This window comes from Epargyreus clarus, unplaced genomic scaffold (genome assembly GCF_041222505.1).
Source record: "Epargyreus clarus isolate Ecla_fem2 unplaced genomic scaffold, WU_Ecla_fem_2.2 ptg000014l, whole genome shotgun sequence".
In the NCBI taxonomy this organism is placed as follows: Eukaryota; Metazoa; Arthropoda; class Insecta; order Lepidoptera; family Hesperiidae; genus Epargyreus; species Epargyreus clarus.
The window spans coordinates 16,010,817-16,033,190 of record NW_027332222.1 but is presented as its reverse complement, the minus strand read 5'-3'; the positions used below and the strand labels follow the sequence as shown (position 1 = coordinate 16,033,190).

Sequence of the window (22,374 nt, the reverse complement as noted above, 5' to 3'; positions counted from 1 at the left end):
GGGACCTCATCGGCTTTATGTAGACTAAAATTATAGCTACAATTTAAAAATATAAACAATCTAAGAACTCACACTAAAGTGCCAGCAGAGCATACTAGAATAGCAAAAATCGGATGGATTTTCGACAAATATTTTTTTTTTATTATTTACACGTAACCAGATGACGGGAACTCATCGGCTTTATGTAGACTAAAAACATAGCTACAATTTGAAAATATAACCAATCCCAGAACTCACACTAAAGTGCCAGCAGAGCATACTAGAATAGCAAAAATCGGATGGATTTTCGACAAATATTTTTTTTTTTATTATTTACACGTAACCAGATGACGGGAACTCATCGGCTTTATGTAGACTAAAAACATAGCTACAATTTGAAAATATAACCAATCCCAGAACTCAAACTAAAGTGCCAGCAGAGCATACTAGAATAGGAAAAAATCGGATGGATTTTCGACAAATATATTTTTACAATCATGTCCACGTAACCAGATGGCGGGAACTCATCGGTTTCAAATAAACTAGTAACATATCTACAATTTAAAAATATAACCAATCCCAGAACTCACACTGAAGTGCCAGCAGAGCATGCTAGAATAACAAAAATCAGATGGATTTTCGACAAATATTTTATTTTAATTATTTACACGTAACCAGATGACGGGAACTCATCGGCTTTATGTAGCCTAAAAACATAGCTACAATTTAAAAATATAACCAATCCCAGAACTCACACTAAAGTGCCAGCAGAGCATACTAGAATAGCAAAAATCGGATGGATTTTCGACAAATATTTTTTTTCAATCATGTCTACGTAACCAGATGGCGGGAACTCATCGGTTTTATGTAGAATAGTAACATTGCTACAATTAAAATATATAACTTATCCCAGAACTCACACTAAAGTGCCAGCAGAGCATACTAGAATAGCAAAAATCGGATGGATTTTCGACAAATATATTTTTTTAAATTATTTACACGTAACCAGATGGCGGGAACTAATCGGTTTTATGTAAACTAGTATCAAAGCAACAATTTAAAAATATAACCAATCCCAGAACTCACACTAAAGTGCCAGCAGAGCATACTAGAATAGCAAAAATCGGATGGATTTTCGACAAATATTTTTTTTTATTATTTACACGTAAGCAGATGACGGGAACTCATCGGCTTTATATAGACTAAAAACATAGCTACAATTTGAAAATATAACCAATCCCAGAACTCACACTAAAGTGCCAGCAGAGCATACTAGAATAGCAAAAATCGGGTGGATTTTCGACAAATATTTTTTTTTCAATCATGTCTACGTAACCAGATGGCGGGAACTAATCGGTTTTATGTAAACTAGTATCAAAGCAACAATTTAAAAATATAACCAATCCCAGAACTCACACTAAAGTGCCAGCAGAGCATACTAGAATAACAAAAATCGGATGGATTTTCGACAAATATTTTATTTAAATTATTTACACGTAACCAGATGACGGGACCTCATCGGCTTTATGTAGACTAAAATTATAGCTACAATTTAAAAATATAAACAATCTAAGAACTCACACTAAAGTGCCAGCAGAGCATACTAGAATAGCAAAAATCGGATGGATTTTCGACAAATATTTTTTTTTTATTATTTACACGTAACCAGATGACGGGAACTCATCGGCTTTATGTAGACTAAAAACATAGCTACAATTTGAAAATATAACCAATCCCAGAACTCACACTAAAGTGCCAGCAGAGCATACTAGAATAGCAAAAATCGGATGGATTTTCGACAAATATTTTTTTTTTTATTATTTACACGTAACCAGATGACGGGAACTCATCGGCTTTATGTAGACTAAAAACATAGCTACAATTTGAAAATATAACCAATCCCAGAACTCACACTAAAGTGCCAGCAGAGCATACTAGAATAGGAAAAAATCGGATGGATTTTCGACAAATATATTTTTACAATCATGTCCACGTAACCAGATGGCGGGAACTCATCGGTTTCAAATAAACTAGTAACATATCTACAATTTAAAAATATAACCAATCCCAGAACTCACACTGAAGTGCCAGCAGAGCATGCTAGAATAACAAAAATCAGATGGATTTTCGACAAATATTTTATTTTAATTATTTACACGTAACCAGATGACGGGAACTCATCGGCTTTATGTAGCCTAAAAACATAGCTACAATTTAAAAATATAACCAATCCCAGAACTCACACTAAAGTGCCAGCAGAGCATACTAGAATAGCAAAAATCGGATGGATTTTCGACAAATATTTTTTTTCAATCATGTCTACGTAACCAGATGGCGGGAACTCATCGGTTTTATGTAGAATAGTAACATTGCTACAATTAAAATATATAACTTATCCCAGAACTCACACTAAAGTGCCAGCAGAGCATACTAGAATAGCAAAAATCGGATGGATTTTCGACAAATATATTTTTTTAAATTATTTACACGTAACCAGATGGCGGGAACTAATCGGTTTTATGTAAACTAGTATCAAAGCAACAATTTAAAAATATAACCAATCCCAGAACTCACACTAAAGTGCCAGCAGAGCATACTAGAATAGCAAAAATCGGATGGATTTTCGACAAATATTTTTTTTTATTATTTACACGTAACCAGATGACGGGAACTCATCGGCTTTATGTAGACTAAAAACATAGCTACAATTTGAAAATATAACCAATCCCAGAACTCACACTAAAGTGCCAGCAGAGCATACTAGAATAACAAAAATCAGATGGATTTTCGACAAATATTTTATTTAAATTATTTCCACGTAACCAGATGACGGGAACTCATCGGCTTTATGTAGACTAAAAACATAGCTACAATTTAAAAATATAACCAATCCCAGAACTCACACAAAAGGGCCAGCAGAGCATACTAGAATAGGAAAAATCAGATGGATTTTCGACAAATATTTTTTTTTCAATCATGTCTACGTAACCAGATGGCGGGAACTAATCGGTTTTATGTAAACTAGTATCAAAGCAACAATTTAAAAATATAACCAATCCCAGAACTCACACTAAAGTGCCAGCAGAGCATACTATAATAACAAAAATCGGATGGATTTTCGACAAATATTTTATTTAAATTATTTACACGTAACCAGATGACGGGACCTCATCGGCTTTATGTAGACTAAAATTATAGCTACAATTTAAAAATATAAACAATCTAAGAACTCACACTAAAGTGCCAGCAGAGCATACTAGAATAGCAAAAATCGGATGGATTTTCGACAAATATTTTTTTTTATTATTTACACGTAACCAGATGACGGGAACTCATCGGCTTTATGTAGACTAAAAACATAGCTACAATTTGAAAATATAACCAATCCCAGAACTCACACTAAAGTGCCAGCAGAGCATACTAGAATAGCAAAAATCGGATGGATTTTCGACAAATATTTTTTTTTTTATTATTTACACGTAACCAGATGACGGGAACTCATCGGCTTTATGTAGACTAAAAACATAGCTACAATTTGAAAATATAACCAATCCCAGAACTCACACTAAAGTGCCAGCAGAGCATACTAGAATAGGAAAAAATCGGATGGATTTTCGACAAATATATTTTTACAATCATGTCCACGTAACCAGATGGCGGGAACTCATCGGTTTCAAATAAACTAGTAACATATCTACAATTTAAAAATATAACCAATCCCAGAACTCACACTAAAGTGCCAGCAGAGCATGCTAGAATAACAAAAATCAGATGGATTTTCGACAAATATTTTATTTTAATTATTTACACGTAACCAGATGACGGGAACTCATCGGCTTTATGTAGCCTAAAAACATAGCTACAATTTAAAAATATAACCAATCCCAGAACTCACACTAAAGTGCCAGCAGAGCATACTAGAATAGCAAAAATCGGATGGATTTTCGACAAATATTTTTTTTCAATCATGTCTACGTAACCAGATGGCGGGAACTCATCGGTTTTATGTAGAATAGTAACATTGCTACAATTAAAATATATAACTTATCCCAGAACTCACACTAAAGTGCCAGCAGAGCATACTAGAATAGCAAAAATCGGATGGATTTTCGACAAATATATTTTTTTAAATTATTTACACGTAACCAGATGGCGGGAACTAATCGGTTTTATGTAAACTAGTATCAAAGCAACAATTTAAAAATATAACCAATCCCAGAACTCACACTAAAGTGCCAGCAGAGCATACTAGAATAGCAAAAATCGGATGGATTTTCGACAAATATTTTTTTTTTTATTATTTACACGTAACCAGATGACGGGAACTCATCGGCTTTATGTAGACTAAAAACATAGCTACAATTTGAAAATATAACCAATCCCAGAACTCACACTAAAGTGCCAGCAGAGCATACTAGAATAGCAAAAATCGGATGGAGTTTCGACAAATATTTTTTTTTTATTATTTACACGTAACCAGATGACGGGAACTCATCGGCTTTATGTAGACTAAAAACATAGCTACAATTTGAAAATATAACCAATCCCAGAACTCACACTGAAGTGCCAGCAGAGCATACTAGAATAGGAAAAAATCGGATGGATTTTCGACAAATATATTTTTACAATCATGTCCACGTAACCAGATGGCGGGAACTCATCGGTTTCAAATAAACTAGTAACATATCTACAATTTAAAAATATAACCAATCCCAGAACTCACACTAAAGTGCCAGCAGAGCATGCTAGAATAACAAAAATCAGATGGATTTTCGACAAATATTTTATTTTAATTATTTACACGTAACCAGATGACGGGAACTCATCGGCTTTATGTAGCCTAAAAACATAGCTACAATTTAAAAATATAACCAATCCCAGAACTCACACTAAAGTGCCAGCAGAGCATGCTAGAATAACAAAAATCAGATGGATTTTCGACAAATATTTTATTTTAATTATTTACACGTAACCAGATGACGGGAACTCATCGGCTTTATGTAGCCTAAAAACATAGCTACAATTTAAAAATATAACCAATCCCAGAACTCACACTAAAGTGCCAGCAGAGCATACTAGAATAGCAAAAATCGGATGGATTTTCGACAAATATTTTTTTTCAATCATGTCTACGTAACCAGATGGCGGGAACTCATCGGTTTTATGTAGAATAGTAACATTGCTACAATTAAAATATATAACTTATCCCAGAACTCACACTAAAGTGCCAGCAGAGCATACTAGAATAGCAAAAATCGGATGGATTTTCGACAAATATATTTTTTTAAATTATTTACACGTAACCAGATGGCGGGAACTAATCGGTTTTATGTAAACTAGTATCAAAGCAACAATTTAAAAATATAACCAATCCCAGAACTCACACTAAAGTGCCAGCAGAGCATACTAGAATAGCAAAAATCGGATGGATTTTCGACAAATATTTTTTTTTATTATTTACACGTAACCAGATGACGGGAACTCATCGGCTTTATGTAGACTAAAAACATAGCTACAATTTGAAAATATAACCAATCCCAGAACTCACACTAAAGTGCCAGCAGAGCATACTAGAATAGCAAAAATCGGATGGAGTTTCGACAAATATTTTTTTTTTTATTATTTACACGTAACCAGATGACGGGAACTCATCGGCTTTATGTAGACTAAAAACATAGCTACAATTTGAAAATATAACCAATCCCAGAACTCACACTGAAGTGCCAGCAGAGCATACTAGAATAGGAAAACACGTAACCAGATGACGGGAACTCATCGGCTTTATGTAGACTAAAAACATAGCTACAATTTGAAAATATAACCAATCCCAGAACTCACACTAAAGTGCCAGCAGAGCATACTAGAATAGCAAAAATCGGATGGAGTTTCGACAAATATTTTTTTTTTTATTATTTACACGTAACCAGATGACGGGAACTCATCGGCTTTATGTAGACTAAAAACATAGCTACAATTTGAAAATATAACCAATCCCAGAACTCACACTGAAGTGCCAGCAGAGCATACTAGAATAGGAAAAAATCGGATGGATTTTCGACAAATATATTTTTACAATCATGTCCACGTAACCAGATGGCGGGAACTCATCGGTTTCAAATAAACTAGTAACATATCTACAATTTAAAAATATAACCAATCCCAGAACTCACACTAAAGTGCCAGCAGAGCATACTAGAATAACAAAAATAGGATGGATTTTCGACAAATATTTTATTTTAATTATTTACTCGTAACCAGATACAATTATTGTTGGCTACTATTATTTGTTGAAAATCCATCCGATTTTTGATATTCTAGTATGCTACGCCGGCACTTTAGTGTGAGTTCTGTTATATGTTATATTTTTAAATTGTAGCTATGTTACTAGTGTATACAAAACCGATGAGTTCCCGTCATCTGGTTACGTGGAAATAATTTAAATAAAATATTTGTTGAAACTTCATCCGATTTTTGCCATTCTAGTATGCTGTGCTGGCACTTTAGTGTGAGTTCTGGGATTGGTTATGTTTACAAATTGTAGTTATATTACTACTCTATATAAAACCGATAAGTACCTTCAAGTGGTTACGTGAACATGATTAAAAAAAAAAATTGTCGAAAATCCATCCGATTTTTGCTATTCCAGTATGCTCTGCTGGCCCTTTTGTGTGAGTTCTGGGATTGGTTATATTTTTAAATTGTAGCTATGTTTTTATTCTACATAAAGCCGATGAGTTCCCGTCATCTGGTTACGTGGAAATAATTTAAATAAAATATTGGTCGAAAATCCATCCGATTTTTATTATTCTAGCATGCTCTGCTGGCACTTTCTGTGTGAGTTCTGGGATTGGTTATATATTTAAATTGTAGCTATGTTACTATTCTACATAAAACCGATGAGTTCCCGTCATCTGGTTACGTGTAAATAATTTAAAAAAAAATATTTTTCGAAAATCCATCCGATTTTTGCTATTCTAGTATGCTCTGCTGGCACTTTAGTGTGAGTTCTGGGATTGGTTATATTTTCAAATTGTAGCTATGTTTTTAGTCTACATAAAGCCGATGAGTTCCCGTCATATGGTTACGTGTAAATAATAAAAAAAAAATATTTGTCGAAAATCCATCCGATTTTTGCTATTCTAGTATGCTCTGCTGGCACTTTAGTGTGAGTTCTGGGATTGGTTATATTTTCAAATTGTAGCTATGTTTTTAGTCTACATAAAGCCGATGAGTTCCCGTCATCTGGTTACGTGTAAATAATAAAAAAAAATATTTGTCGAAAATCCATCCGATTTTTGCTATTCTAGTATGCTCTGCTGGCACTTTAGTGTGAGTTCTGAGATTGTTTATATTTTTAAATTGTAGCTATAATTTTAGTCTACATAAAGCCGATGAGGTCCCGTCATCTGGTTACGTGTAAATAATTTAAATAAAATATTTGTCGAAAATCCATCCGATTTTTGTTATTCTAGTATGCTCTGCTGGCACTTTAGTGTGAGTTCTGGGATTGGTTATATTTTTAAATTGTTGCTTTGATACTAGTTTACATAAAACCGATTAGTTCCCGCCATCTGGTTACGTAGACATGATTGAAAAAAAAATATTTGTCGAAAATCCATCTGATTTTTCCTATTCTAGTATGCTCTGCTGGCCCTTTTGTGTGAGTTCTGGGATTGGTTATATTTTTAAATTGTAGCTATGTTTTTAGTCTACATAAAGCCGATGAGTTCCCGTCATCTGGTTACGTGGAAATAATTTAAATAAAATATTTGTCGAAAATCCATCCGATTTTTGTTATTCTAGCATGCTCTGCTGGCACTTTCTGTGTGAGTTCTGGGATTGGTTATATATTTAAATTGTAGCTATGTTACTAGTCTACATAAAACCGATGAGTTCCCGCCATCTGGTTACGTAGACATGATTGAAAAAAAAATATTTGTCGAAAATCCACCCGATTTTTGCTATTCTAGTATGCTCTGCTGGCACTTTAGTGTGAGTTCTGGGATTGGTTATATTTTCAAATTGTAGCTATGTTTTTAGTCTACATAAAGCCGATGAGTTCCCGTCATCTGGTTACGTGTAAATAATAAAAAAAAAATATTTGTCGAAAATCCATCCGATTTTTGCTATTCTAGTATGCTCTGCTGGCACTTTAGTGTGAGTTCTTAGATTGTTTATATTTTTAAATTGTAGCTATAATTTTAGTCTACATAAAGCCGATGAGGTCCCGTCATCTGGTTACGTGTAAATAATTTAAATAAAATATTTGTCGAAAATCCATCCGATTTTTGTTATTCTAGTATGCTCTGCTGGCACTTTAGTGTGAGTTCTGGGATTGGTTATATTTTTAAATTGTTGCTTTGATACTAGTTTACATAAAACCGATTAGTTCCCGCCATCTGGTTACGTAGACATGATTGAAAAAAAAATATTTGTCGAAAATCCATCTGATTTTTCCTATTCTAGTATGCTCTGCTGGCCCTTTTGTGTGAGTTCTGGGATTGGTTATATTTTTAAATTGTAGCTATGTTTTTAGTCTACATAAAGCCGATGAGTTCCCGTCATCTGGTTACGTGGAAATAATTTAAATAAAATATTTGTCGAAAATCCATCTGATTTTTGTTATTCTAGCATGCTCTGCTGGCACTTTCTGTGTGAGTTCTGGGATTGGTTATATTTTTAAATTGTAGATATGTTACTAGTTTATTTGAAACCGATGAGTTCCCGCCATCTGGTTACGTAGACATGATTGAAAAAAAAATATTTGTCGAAAATCCACCCGATTTTTGCTATTCTAGTATGCTCTGCTGGCACTTTAGTGTGAGTTCTGGGATTGGTTATATTTTCAAATTGTAGCTATGTTTTTAGTCTACATAAAGCCGATGAGTTCCCGTCATCTGGTTACGTGTAAATAATAAAAAAAAAATATTTGTCGAAAATCCATCCGATTTTTGCTATTCTAGTATGCTCTGCTGGCACTTTAGTGTGAGTTCTGGGATTGGTTATATTTTCAAATTGTAGCTATGTTTTTAGTCTACATAAAGCCGATGAGTTCCCGTCATCTGGTTACGTGTAAATAATAAAAAAAAATATTTGTCGAAAATCCATCCGATTTTTGCTATTCTAGTATGCTCTGCTGGCACTTTAGTGTGAGTTATGAGATTGTTTATATTTTTAAATTGTAGCTATAATTTTAGTCTACATAAAGCCGATGAGGTCCCGTCATCTGGTTACGTGTAAATAATTTAAATAAAATATTTGTCGAAAATCCATCCGATTTTTGTTATTCTAGTATGCTCTGCTGGCACTTTAGTGTGAGTTCTGGGATTGGTTATATTTTTAAATTGTTGCTTTGATACTAGTTTACATAAAACCGATTAGTTCCCGCCATCTGGTTACGTAGACATGATTGAAAAAAAAATATTTGTCGAAAATCCATCTGATTTTTCCTATTCTAGTATGCTCTGCTGGCACTTTAGTGTGAGTTCTGGGATTGGTTATATTTTTAAATTGTAGCTATGTTACTCATCTATATAAAACCGATGAGTTTCCGCTATCTGGTCACGTGGACATGATTGTAAAAATATATTTGTCGAAAATCCATCCAATTTTTGTTATTCTAGTATGCTCTGCTGGCACTTTAGTGTGAGTTCTGGGATTAGTTATATTTTTAAATTGTAGCTATGTTACTAGTCTACATAAAACCGATGAGTTCTCGCCATCTGGTTACGTAGACATGATTGAAAAAAAAATATTTGTCGAAAATCCATCCGATTTTTGTTATTCTAGTATGCTCTGCTTGCACTTTAGTGTGAGTTCTGGGATTAGTTATATTTTTAAATTGTAGCTATGTTACTAGTCTACATAAAACCGATGAGTTCCCGTCATCAGGTTACGTGTAAATAATTTAAATAAAATATTTGTCGAAAATCCATCCGATTTTTGTTATTCTAGTATGCTCTGCTGGCACTTTAGTGTGAGTTCTGGGATTGGTTATATTTTTAAATTGTAGATATGTTTTTAGTCTACATAAAGCCGATGAGGTCCCGTCATCTGGTTACGTGTAAATAATTTAAATAAAATATTTGTCGAAAATCCATCCGATTTTTGTTTTTCTAGTATGCTCTGCTGGCACTTTAGTGTGAGTTCTGGGATTGGTTATATTTTTAAATTGTAGCTATGTTTTTAGTCTACATAAAGCCGATGAGTTCCCGTCATCAGGTTACGTGTAAATAATTTAAATAAAATATTTGTCGAAAATCCATCCGATTTTTGTTATTCTAGTATGCTCTGCTGGCACTTTAGTGTGAGTTCTGGGATTGGTTATATTTTTAAATTGTAGATATGTTTTTAGTCTACATAAAGCCGATGAGGTCCCGTCATCTGGTTACGTGTAAATAATTTAAATAAAATATTTGTCGAAAATCCATCCGATTTTTGTTTTTCTAGTATGCTCTGCTGGCACTTTAGTGTGAGTTCTGGGATTGGTTATATTTTTAAATTGTAGCTATGTTTTTAGTCTACATAAAGCCGATGAGTTCCCGTCATCAGGTTACGTGTAAATAATTTAAATAAAATATTTGTCGAAAATCCATCCGATTTTTGTTATTCTAGTATGCTCTGCTGGCACTTTAGTGTGAGTTCTGGGATTGGTTATATTTTTAAATTGTAGATATGTTTTTAGTCTACATAAAGCCGATGAGGTCCCGTCATCTGGTTACGTGTAAATAATTTAAATAAAATATTTGTCGAAAATCCATCCGATTTTTGTTTTTCTAGTATGCTCTGCTGGCACTTTAGTGTGAGTTCTGGGATTGGTAATATTTTTAAATTGTAGCTATGTTTTTAGACTACATAAAGCCGATGAGTTCCCGTCATCTGGTTACGTGTAAATAATTTAAATAAAATATTTGTCGAAAATCCATCCGATTTTTCCTATTCTAGTATGCTCTGCTGGCACTTTAGTGTGAGTTCTGGGATTGGTTATATTTTTAAATTGTAGATATGTTACTAGTTTATATGAAACCGATGAGTTCCCGCCATCTGGTTACGTGGACATGATTGTAAAAATATATTTGTCGAAAATCCATCCGATTTTTCCTATTCTAGTATGCTCTGCTGGCACTTTAGTGTGAGTTCTGGGATTAGTTATATTTCTAAATTGTAGCTTTGTTACTAGTCTACATAAAACCGATAAGTTCCCGTCATCTGGTTACGTGGAAATAATTTAAATAAAATATTTGTCGAAAATCCATCCGATTTTTGTTATTCTAGCATGCTCTGCTGGCACTTTCTGTGTGAGTTCTGGGATTGGTTATATATTTAAATTGTAGCTATGTTACTAGTCTACATAAAACCGATTAGTTCCCGCCATCTGGTTACGTAGACATGATTGAAAAAAAAATATTTGTCGAAAATCCATCTGATTTTTCCTATTCTAGTATGCTCTGCTGGCACTTTAGTGTGAGTTCTGGGATTGGTTATATTTTCAAATTGTAGCTATGTTACTCATCTATATAAAACCGATGAGTTTCCGCTATCTGGTCACGTGGACATGATTGTAAAAATATATTTGTCGAAAATCCATCCAATTTTTGTTATTCTAGTATGCTCTGCTGGCACTTTAGTGTGAGTTCTGGGATTAGTTATATTTTTAAATTGTAGCTATGTTACTAGTCTACATAAAACCGATGAGTTCCCGCCATCTGGTTACGTAGACATGATTGAAAAAAAAATATTTGTCGAAAATCCATCTGATTTTTGCTATTCTAGTATGCTCTGCTTGCACTTTAGTGTGAGTTCTGGGATTAGTTATATTTTTAAATTGTAGCTATGTTACTAGTCTACATAAAACCGATGAGTTTTCGCCATCTGGTTACGTGGACATGATTGAAAAAAAATATTTGTCGAAAATTCATCCGATTTTTGTTATTCTAGTATGCTCTGCTGACACTTTTTTGAGAGTTCTGGGATTGGTTATATTTTTAAATTGTAGCTATGTTACTAGTCTATATAAAACCGATGAGTACCCGCTATCTGGTTACGTGGAAATAATTAAAAAAATATTTGTCGAAACTCCATCCGATTTCTTTTATTCTAGTATGCTCTGCTTGCACTTTAGTGTGAGTTCTGGGATTAGTTATATTTTTAAATTGTAGCTATGTTACTAGTCTACATAAAACCGATCAGTTCCCGCCATCTGGTTACGTGGACATGATTGAAAAAAAATATTTGTCGAAAATTCATCCGATTTTTGTTATTCTAGTATGCTCTGCTGGCACTTTTTTGAGAGTTCTGGGATTAGTTATATTTTTAAATTGTAGCTATGTTACTAGTCTATATAAAACCGATGAGTTCCCGCTATCTGGTTACGTGGAAATAATTAAAAAAATATTTGTCGAAACTCCATCCGATTTTTGTTATTCTAGTATGCTTTGCTGGCACTTTAGTGTGAGTTCTGGGATTGGTTATATTTTTTAATTGTAGCCATATTACTACCCTATGTAAAACCGCTGAGTTTCTTCCCCCTGAGTACGTGAAAATAATATTAAAAAAAGTTTTGTCGAAAATCTTTCCGATTTGTACTATTCTATTATGCTGTGCTGGCACTTTAGTGTGAGTTCCTGGGTCAGTTATTGTACAAATGTATCATTTTATTACTAGGCTTTGCAAATTCGACGAGTTTCCACTTTTAAATAACCTTTTTGCAGATTTTGTTTGGTTAAATTTTTGTCAATTTATTTTATCAATAAATTATTTTTTAAGTTTATTTCGCGAGAACTATCACTGAAAACTATTAGGAACTCCAGGTATTAGCTAATTACACTAATCAATAGCTTTTTTTTTAATTTTGTAGAAAATGCTCTGCTGTGTGAAGTTAGCAGAGCATTATTTCATTCTGCTTTATCTCCGTGAAATCGCCAGAACTATTCCTGAAAACTATCAGGAACTATAGAACTCATGTGCATGCGAATAGAACTCTCATTTTTTAGTGCTCTGCTGGCAAATGCTGTGCTAGTTTCACGGACACCATTGACATACTCGTTGTTGGCAATGTTTGACATTTAGATTGACATTTGACACTTTCACGTTCACTACTTACGAATGTCAGTCACTTACCATCATCGAAGATTCTTATTTCGTCACCTTTACCACGCGAGCGTTTACCGGAAACCTAGCAGATGTTTTAAGAAAGTGAAAGATTATAAGAACAATCTTAAATGAGAAATATTCTCACATTAGTTTATAAATGTAGTGTATTTAGTAAAAGTTTGCCAGCTGTTACTACTCAGTACAGGTTTAATCATCAACTTCAGCAGTGGGGGAGTAACAAATCTCATCGTAAAATAAAAATATCAAATCCGTTTCGTGACATAATCATGGCAGACCCCAAGATCGAAGAAATCCTCGCTCCGCTGCGTGCCAGCGTTAAGGAGCAGGGCGATTTAGTTCGAAAACTGAAAGAAGAGAAAGCACCTGAGATTGATATAAAAAAAGCCGTTGCCGAGTTGAAAACAAGGAAAAAGGTGTTAGAAGACAAGGAGCTGAGCCTCGCACCCGTTGAAGAGAACTTCGATCGTGCTAAGATGGAGGACCTTATCAAGCGACGGTTCTTTTACGACCAATCGTTTGCCATTTATGGGGGTATCACGGGCCAGTTCGACTTCGGGCCGATGGGCTGCGCTCTCAAAAGTAATATGATCCAGCTTTGGAGAAAATACTTCATACTTCAAGAGCAAATGCTGGAGGTTGACTGCTCAATACTGACACCTGAGCCTGTTTTGAAAGCTTCTGGCCATGTGGAAAGGTTTGCCGACCTCATGACCAAGGATGTGAAGTCTGGCGAATGCTTCAGGTTAGATCACTTGATCAAGGCTCATCTTGAAAAGATAAAAAGTGAAAAGAATACTAAAGCCGAGCTTAAAGCTGAAATCGAAGACATCCTTGTTAAACTGGACGGTATGAATGCTGATGAGATGTCTGCGTTAATGAAAAGATTTGATATGAAGTCACCTATCAGTGGCAATGAGCTGACTCCACCTATTGAATTTAACCTGATGTTCAACACCCAGATAGGCCCTTCAGGCCTTGTGAAAGGTTTCCTTCGGCCAGAGACAGCTCAGGGTATCTTTGTCAACTTCAAGCGCCTCTTGGAATTTAACCAAGGCCGTCTTCCATTTGCAGCAGCACAAATTGGGAACTCCTTTAGGAATGAAATCTCCCCACGTTCTGGCCTTTTGAGAGTGAGAGAATTCACAATGTGTGAGATAGAACATTTCTGTGATTCTAAAGATCATCCTAAATTTGAATCTATAAAGGATACACCAATGTTGTTGTACTCAGCTGACAATCAGGAGCAAGGGAAACCTGCTGAGATTCTTACAATTGGTGAGGCTGTGGCAAAGGGAATAGTCAACAATGAAACCCTAGGCTACTTTATGGCAAGAATTCACCTGTACATGTTGGCTGTGGGCATTGATCCCAAGAAATTGAGATTTAGGCAACACATGGGCAATGAAATGGCTCACTATGCCTGTGACTGTTGGGATGCTGAATGCCTTTCCAGTTATGGATGGGTGGAATGCGTTGGCTGTGCAGACAGATCGGCGTATGATCTCACTCAGCATACTAAAGCTACAGGCATCAGGCTAGCTGCAGAAAAGAAATTGCCAGCTCCAAAACAAGTTGAAATTGTAGAAGCTGTGCCCAACAAGGCAGCTATAGGCAAGGAGTTCAAGAAAGATGCTAAACTCATCAATGACTCACTAGCAGCAATGGATTCAGCTGCATTGGAAGACCTTCAACAAAAACTAGAGAATGATGGAAGTTATACCTTGAGCACACAAAATGGAGAGTTCAAACTTACTCCCAATATTGTCAGTGTTAAGAAAACTCAAAAGACTGTTCATGTGGAAGAAATAATACCAAGTGTAATCGAACCTTCATTCGGTATTGGTAGAATCCTTTATTGCATTCTGGAGCATAATTTCAAGATGAGGGATGGTGATGAGCAAAGAACATATTTCTCTTTGCCACCCACAGTAGCCCCTATGAAGTGTGCTGTCTTGCCTTTGAGTGGTAATGCAGAGTTCCAACCTTTTGTTAGGGAGCTGTCCCAGGAACTCATCTCTGCAGATGTTTCTCATAAGGTCGACGATTCCTCGGGTTCCATTGGACGCCGGTACGCTCGTACTGATGAGATTGGTGTTCCTTATGCAGTTACTGTAGATTTCGACACCATAAAAGAGCCTCATACAGTAACTTTACGGGAGCGAGACAGTATGGGACAGATTCGAATGCCTTTAACTGATGTTCCTGTTGTAGTAAGAGACCTTGCCAATAGTAAAATATCATGGGCCCATGTGGAGGAGAAGTATCCAAAGTTCGAACAACAAGAGAGCGGTAAAGGTGCCGCTGCGTAACGCGTGACGCAATTCTCTTATTTGGCCAGCTGTATTTCCATAAAAATAAGACTAGATCATAACAACAACAACTACAATGAAGAATACAATGAACATCTTTGCTTATTTATTTTCGTTAGCTATAAGCTTGTAACATCAGAATGCAATGAATAAAAATGATTAAAAAGTAGTTTACTTTGTTTTCATTTAAATTATTCAGTACATCATTATCAGAGCCATCTCCATTAGAACTGATAATAATATTATGTAATTAAAAAATATAAGATGCATTGAATAAAACTCATGTCAATTAAACAGTGTTTTATCATAATTTCCAATAAACCAATTTCACGAGATCAATTGCCAGATAAGACTATTTGCCATTTTAACAGCGTGTTTTGCCAACAAGTAAATACGCCGCAGGTTAAGGCTAGAGGCACTTTATCAATTCACGACCACCTTATTTATTCAGTGCCCATACTCCAACATGCCAAGTTCCATTGAAGATAATGGTAAATTCAAATTTAACGTACAAATAAATAAAATAAAACAAAGTAGAACATTATAACTAAATTTTATTTGTCAAATACACAAAGAAACGCAATTGAAATTTATTATCTAACAGTAAAATTATCTAAAGCGGCGGTCTCTGGATCGCGACCTGTGACGATGGCGTTCGCGGGCGCGCTCGGGGTGCCGCTCGCGGTTGCGGTCGCGGTCCCGCTCGTCGCGCTCTCTCCGCCGATCTCGATCCCGGTCCCGGTCGCGGTCTCGCTCCCGCTCTCGGTCTCTGTCGCCGCGGTCTCTATCCCCCCGGTCTCTGTCGCGAGTGTCACGGTCACGCTCGTCCCGCCTCATGTGTTTGTCTTTTGCATATCTGAAAAATACGTTTATTGATTACTACATACGTAAGAATTAGCAGTGTAACTACAATACGAGGTACTACTCCTCACCTATCCCCATCGTAGTCCCGTCTGTCGCGGTCGTCGTGATCGCGGCGATCCGAGTCCATGCGTCCCGGGTTGTAATTACTGGCGTTGCCCCCTCCGCCGCGAGGGTTGGCGGCCGGCTTCGACGCCGCCGTCTGCCTGCTATGCTCAGCTAGCCTATGATTCATATCACATATTAAAACATTAAACGACAAACATAAACAATTAGTAGAAAAGTATCATTCATTGTACATTTTTTCGCTGCGTCGGTGAATAGTAGACGTAGGTGTCGTGTCAGCGCTACATGATCGAAGTACGTGCGTCAAAGTTGACTGGCCAATACAAGGTCCGAATGCTGTAACTGAGAAAGCTTCACATTGACAAATTACATTAGTTAATAGCAGTAATATTTTTTTATATTATGAGCAAATAGTTTCGCAGTCTTTTGAATATTGAGTAACATTGTATGTAGTATGGTATCTCGGGTATAGTTGATAATATTGTAAATCAAAAAGATTTGAATTTTTGGTCTCTGGTCAAAAAAAATATTGAAATAACAATGTCAATAGTTAACATGAATGTGTGTTTATAGATACATTAAGAAAGTTAAGTCATACCTTTGTTCAATCTGCTTTTGTATGGGCACCGGTATCCTCGGGAACAGTGTGCTAAACCAGTCGAGCTTGATCAACATCTGACGGACGAGGGCGCCGATGGTTGTGGAACCTCCTCCTCCAGCCCGAGGGTCTACCTCTTCTTCATCCTCCAGGTAGTCTGCATACCAGTCGAATAAGTCGGCCGGTGGTTGGGTGTAACGGATGTACATAAACCCTATAAAATTTCAAGCAAATCATCTATTACATAATTTGATAATTATTATTTATTATTCCCAGTACACAAAGGCTTAAAGTGAATGTCACAATCTTAAAAGTTTATATTACTAATCTTTGTCTTAATAAATGTACAAACAGTGGTGTAATAGTGGAACTGTATGTTACTACTTTTGTTTTATGGAATGTAAAAAGTAACTTCCAAAAACACTGGTCGTACCTTAGTTAATGGGTGTAATTGTTGAACATGTAATTACTCTCAGCATTTGGTCATTGGCAATGTTTTTAGTGAAATTGAATAGATTTCTTACTGGAACCAGCTATTTAATAAAAAAAATGTTATTATATTGTGACACATCATACCTACCAAGTGATCTGATGTATGGTGAATCAGTGTGTTGCAAGAGTCCATTGACTTGCTTGCGAGTGAGTCTCAACGTGTACAGCTTGTACAGCAGACAGAAGGCAGTTGACACTATCCCTCCAGCACCTACACCTCTCACCTACAACAATATCATGTGCGCTGTGTGAAACATCTGACAGAAGTAGTAATAGTGACCAGCAAAATTGGATGGAATTTGATGAATTCTAAAATTGAATAATACAAAATAATTGCTAGAGTAGTAAGCCTGTGAGTTAACTGTAAATATAAGAGCAGAACCAAACATCATAAGAGACAATATGATTGATAATAGGAACATTAAATAAAGATAATAGCAAAAACTCTATATCATCTTACTTTGAAAATATGCACAGACTGAAACATTTTGAGGAAAACCACAAATCACTTTATAAATGCAAAATTGTGTTTTAAAAGTTTTATATTTAGGCAGGATCCTGCAAGTAAAGCCTAGTGTAAGTAAACTCATCAGTTTACTGTACATCACAGTAGGTACTTAAAATAAACATTTCACAATGGTAAACAATAAATAATAGATAGCAAACATGTTTAATGAGAGAATGCACAATAACATACTCACGCCGCCACACATGCCGGTCTGACCAGCTGTCTTGCGGCTGCCGCGCTCCCACGGCTCCAAGTGTTTCACCTGGTAGTAGATCTCATCCACCACCTCGTGGTACGTCTTCAACTTGAATAAGTGCACTGAGAACAACATAACACATATTATGCCAGGTCCATGACCACAACAGTCGAAGGTTTAATTACAGAAGCATGTTGCAGGCTGGCGTTGAGATGTAGTACCAGTTCAAAGTTCAAAGCACGTTAACGCACGTACAGACACATCAACAAGTGGCACTCTTGTTAAACGACAAATTTCTCTTCATGTTATCAAACAAAGATACAATAGATATTAAAATAGGTTTGCGAGTAGTTTAAATGACACATGTAACGAAAATACATAAGTGACCGATCACAACGGCGATCCAAACTCCTGTGCGTTGGTATGTTTGCTTACCTACCTTTGAAGTAGCTGGAACCTTGAATATTTGCTAAGATTAAAGGGTTCAGATTCATAGTCTGTTCGTTACCCCATATCGGCAGAACGTTATGCTGTTTGCCAGTTTTCCCGGGCTTTTGTTGATTAAACTCTGAAAAATAAAAATCATTAGCCCAAGCCAACAATTGACAGCATCGCCAACTAATCCTTACATACCTTCCACTTCCGCCATCTCTACATTTAAATACTAATACTTATCGGGAATTAGTGAAGTTGAAATAGGATATAGCACCGTTTGCAATGTTTTGCCTCCAAAACCTGGCTAAATTACATTACGTAGCACTAAAACTATACAACACGCATTCTTTTGATTCCGTAAATTTGACATAACAGACCACAGACTACTTAGAGATACTACAACAGATAATTAATTATATCTGATATTAGTAAAGAGCTATTTTACTCTTTGAAAGGCCGCTTAAATACATGTCGTAGGATTAATTTCTTCTTAGTTGGTGTGAAAATAAAAAATAAATCTTTCATATTTATTAGTGGTATATTATCTTTGGTTTAATTGACTTTCGTTATTCGTTCTCCTGTCAAATGCCTAAATGTCACTCACTTGTCAGTCACTAACCACTAATTTACTAAAATTTTGTATATTTTTTAAATCAGTTATTTTAATATATTGTAAATAAAATGTTTCATAACTAGTATTTAAATGTGTTAAGAGTGACGGAAAATTGTATGTCTTATTACAAGTTTAATACGAGTTATATCGAGTCAAAATGAAAATTAAAAAACGAGAAGTAATTGATAGCGAGGTTTGTTATTGTGTAAATTTATTATTTTATTCTGTAAATTGTATTAATTCTTATAACATTTTCAGTTATTTTTAAGTTTTATATTTATAGTGAACGTACATTATGACAAAATATAACAAATAAATAAATAAACAACTGCCTTTTGTTTTTTTAGGGTCGTGCAATGATCGCTAGGGTTTTTCACTTTTTGCGAGACGAGTACGATTTCATGAAGACACATAATGTAGAAAATTCCGACTTAAGCCCTTTAGCTAACATCAGGCGACGTACGGCCGAAGCGACAGGAGTCAGCGAGAGAACTGTATCTAGAATTTTAAAGGAAGAGAAAGAATTACCACTTACATCTTATAGATTTGTTTCACCGATGTCAAAACGTCGGAGACGTGCGGCTAAGGTTGATGTCGATGAACTCACAGTTAGTCTTATGCATTCCATAATACAAAATTATCAGATAGAACATAATGAAAGTCCAACATTGACAAAACTCCAATCCATATTTAGAGAAAAGTTCCAATTCACTGGCTGTTTAAATACTCTTCGCAATTTACTTATGAAACTTGGCTACAAATGGTCTAGATCAGCTAATAATAAGTGGACTTTAAAGAACACAAAAGAGCCAAAACACAAAGCCCCTAGCAAAAATATTGACATTCCAACATGAAATGAAATGACAGAATAAATACTTTGTAGTAGTTGATTCAACATCAAAAACAACTACTTACTAGCAGATAAAAAGAAAATAATATTGCATATTGCCCTTATACATTACAAGGTTTTAAAATCTTATATGCAATTTTGACGACTAACCTGCATTCTGCTGCCACTAGAGTCAATTGTACCTTTAATTTTAAATTACAGGAGACTCATAGGATGTCTGCTTTAAATCTCCAAATTTACATATTTTAAAAATAGGTTCAGTTTAAATAAAATTCTTTTAATATGTATTACACATCCTTGAAAGAAAGCATTGAATAATGGAAATCTAAATAAAATAAAATATTAAATTGACAATGAACAATGTTGATATTTTTGGAAGTGGTCTCACTGACTTTGGTTTACTTGGAACATTTTAGTGTATATATAAATAGCAATATCATGATTAATGCAAAATAGTCCAACAATTATTTGAAAATAGATGCATCTAGTCTTTACAAACATGTATATTGGTAATGAATTCAAAGCATGTAATAACATGAGATCAAAGTGTTTTGAGATAATTATGGGTCAAGCAATTTCAATATCATTTATATTTTAATTATGGTTTAGTATGTAACTAGTTAAGTAAGGAAAATAGAAATAAATATATCTTTAATAAAGAAGTTTTTTTATTTCTGAAACTTAAATTAAATTTCATAAAGTTAAAGGTAAAAAAAATACTTATTTACATCATACATACACACAACATTCTTGCTATAGTCCAAGAAAGTAGGGTCTGTAACCTTTTTAGTATTTTAATCAGAACAGTAGTAGTATACTACTAAAGATTATTAGATGAGAACCAAGTATACATTGCAGTATGGTACTATATAGTGACTACATCGAAATTAAATTCTTAGGAAAATGGAGATGCAGAAATCGATGGGTAGTAAAACCAGCTAGAAAAACAGAAAGATCTTTCACCAAACACAAAAAGATGAAGACCGTACATTCCATACTCCTTTTACACTAGTACCTGCCATTTTAAGAATTTGATTATATATTAGTATACAAGAATACACTTAATAATTAATGATATTTTACATCATTACTCTATTTATCTCAAATGTAGAACAATAGCAACAAAACGGTTACAGACCCTTACTTATTTATTATTTTTAAGAACTGAATCAAAAATCGTTCCTTTATTGATAATAGAGCTCCAGGTTCATTCCATCATGAATTTCATCTGAAGGTATGCTAAGGAAACAATAATAAACCGTTATTGAAAATTTATATGTTTAGTATGAAGATTACTATTTCAGAATTTAGAGCTTTTTAATATGCAAATAATAATAAATCGTTACTAATAAAGTAATAAGTAATAATCATGGATTAGTATTAGAGGTCACACTAAAACTTAACTTAATGTAGTCAAAATATTTTATTGTGTCAAAATCTACAAACTGTGTTGTTAGTAGAATCAGAATCATATATAAGAACAAAATTCTGTTCAAATAAAAGGCCTGTAATAAAATGCGACACTAAAATCAAGTATATTTAAAAGGATACAGTCGGAGAGCTTGATGTGATCCTTGAAAACGGTGTACCACTTTTTCAGTACTATTTTGTCATATCGCGTGCCGGTTTGTGCAGCAATCAACTTTTTCAGGTCACCCACAGTGTCGTCGGGGTTGCACTTAACTCGTACTTTCTTGCCCAGGCGATCATTGCAAGTTACTTCGAGCATTTTGTTTACTTGAACCACTAGCGGTTATGTCCTCTCTAAAACAACAATGAAGTATTAAACGCCACTTATCAAGCAACACAATATCCCCACATACTACGAAACCTAATATCCATAAATAATTAGTAAAATGTTTTCACCTGATATTTTAACAATAAATTAGTAATTTAAGCGAAATAAAGCGTGACCAGTGATGAAAAGATTGCAATGACAAATTGACAATGACAAATATTGCCCACCAAATGTCAGTCGGGAAGCGACATTGACACAAAGTACGTTCGTACATGAATGGGCAATTCAAATTAATTTATAAATGTAATATATTATTTCATACGTTTCTTACCCAAAAAAAGACAATATACATATCAGTACTTAAAAACCTTCAGTATGTACATATTTCATGTTAATAATCAATTATTATTTTTAATAATTTATGATCGCTTTGACATTTAAAAGTGTATTTACCAATTTTAATGAAAACATCCGGTCAACTCAGAGTCTTTAAAAAAAATCGTGTATTATGCAACAAAGTAGTATAAAATATTTAATTCTGATTTATTTTACCATATAAATTCGGTGTATAGGTAAGCACAAACTTGCTGTATAATTAAGCAGTAGTTATTTGTGT

The 22,374-nt window shown here is 34.7% G+C and overlaps 4 protein-coding genes across 6 annotated transcripts; 2 read left to right on the top strand and 2 right to left on the bottom strand.

Annotated features, from left to right (window-relative positions):
* The first annotated feature begins 13,062 nt into the window (after window positions 1-13,062).
* Window positions 13,063-15,570, top strand: GlyRS (glycine--tRNA ligase). The gene has a single exon (XM_073079226.1). The coding sequence runs from the start codon at window positions 13,200-13,202 to the stop codon at window positions 15,399-15,401; it is 2,202 nt and encodes a 733-aa protein (XP_072935327.1). The 5' UTR covers window positions 13,063-13,199; the 3' UTR covers window positions 15,402-15,570.
* Window positions 15,571-15,938: 368 nt separating this feature from the next.
* LOC140747007 (pre-mRNA-splicing factor 38B) lies at window positions 15,939-18,944 on the bottom strand. Of its 3 annotated transcripts, none has more exons than XM_073079227.1 (7): window positions 18,756-18,944; window positions 18,562-18,690; window positions 18,120-18,244; window positions 17,507-17,642; window positions 16,927-17,140; window positions 16,334-16,486; window positions 15,939-16,257 (listed from the first exon to the last, which is right to left on the bottom strand). In XM_073079227.1, the coding sequence occupies exons 1-7, from the start codon at window positions 18,769-18,771 to the stop codon at window positions 16,011-16,013; spliced, it is 1,020 nt and encodes a 339-aa protein (XP_072935328.1). In that variant the 5' UTR covers window positions 18,772-18,944; the 3' UTR covers window positions 15,939-16,010. The 3 variants fall into 3 exon arrangements, with proteins under 3 accessions (XP_072935328.1, XP_072935330.1, XP_072935329.1); XM_073079229.1 differs by lacking the exon at window positions 15,939-16,257 and adding an exon at window positions 16,562-16,670 and having other exon boundaries at window positions 16,347-16,486; XM_073079228.1 differs by lacking the exon at window positions 15,939-16,257 and having other exon boundaries at window positions 16,475-16,670.
* Window positions 18,945-19,142: 198 nt separating this feature from the next.
* LOC140746923 (uncharacterized) lies at window positions 19,143-20,644 on the top strand. The gene is made up of 3 exons (XM_073079082.1): window positions 19,143-19,163; window positions 19,313-19,363; window positions 19,518-20,644. Exons 1-3 carry the CDS (start codon window positions 19,143-19,145, stop codon window positions 20,022-20,024), a joined length of 579 nt encoding a protein of 192 aa, XP_072935183.1. The 3' UTR covers window positions 20,025-20,644.
* Window positions 20,645-20,941: 297 nt separating this feature from the next.
* Window positions 20,942-21,939, bottom strand: ubl (Ubiquitin-like protein 5). Its single transcript, XM_073079231.1, has 3 exons — window positions 21,887-21,939; window positions 21,572-21,784; window positions 20,942-21,248 (listed from the first exon to the last, which is right to left on the bottom strand). The coding sequence occupies exons 2-3, from the start codon at window positions 21,747-21,749 to the stop codon at window positions 21,205-21,207; spliced, it is 222 nt and encodes a 73-aa protein (XP_072935332.1). The 5' UTR covers window positions 21,750-21,784; window positions 21,887-21,939; the 3' UTR covers window positions 20,942-21,204.
* Window positions 21,940-22,374: the final 435 nt, after the last annotated feature.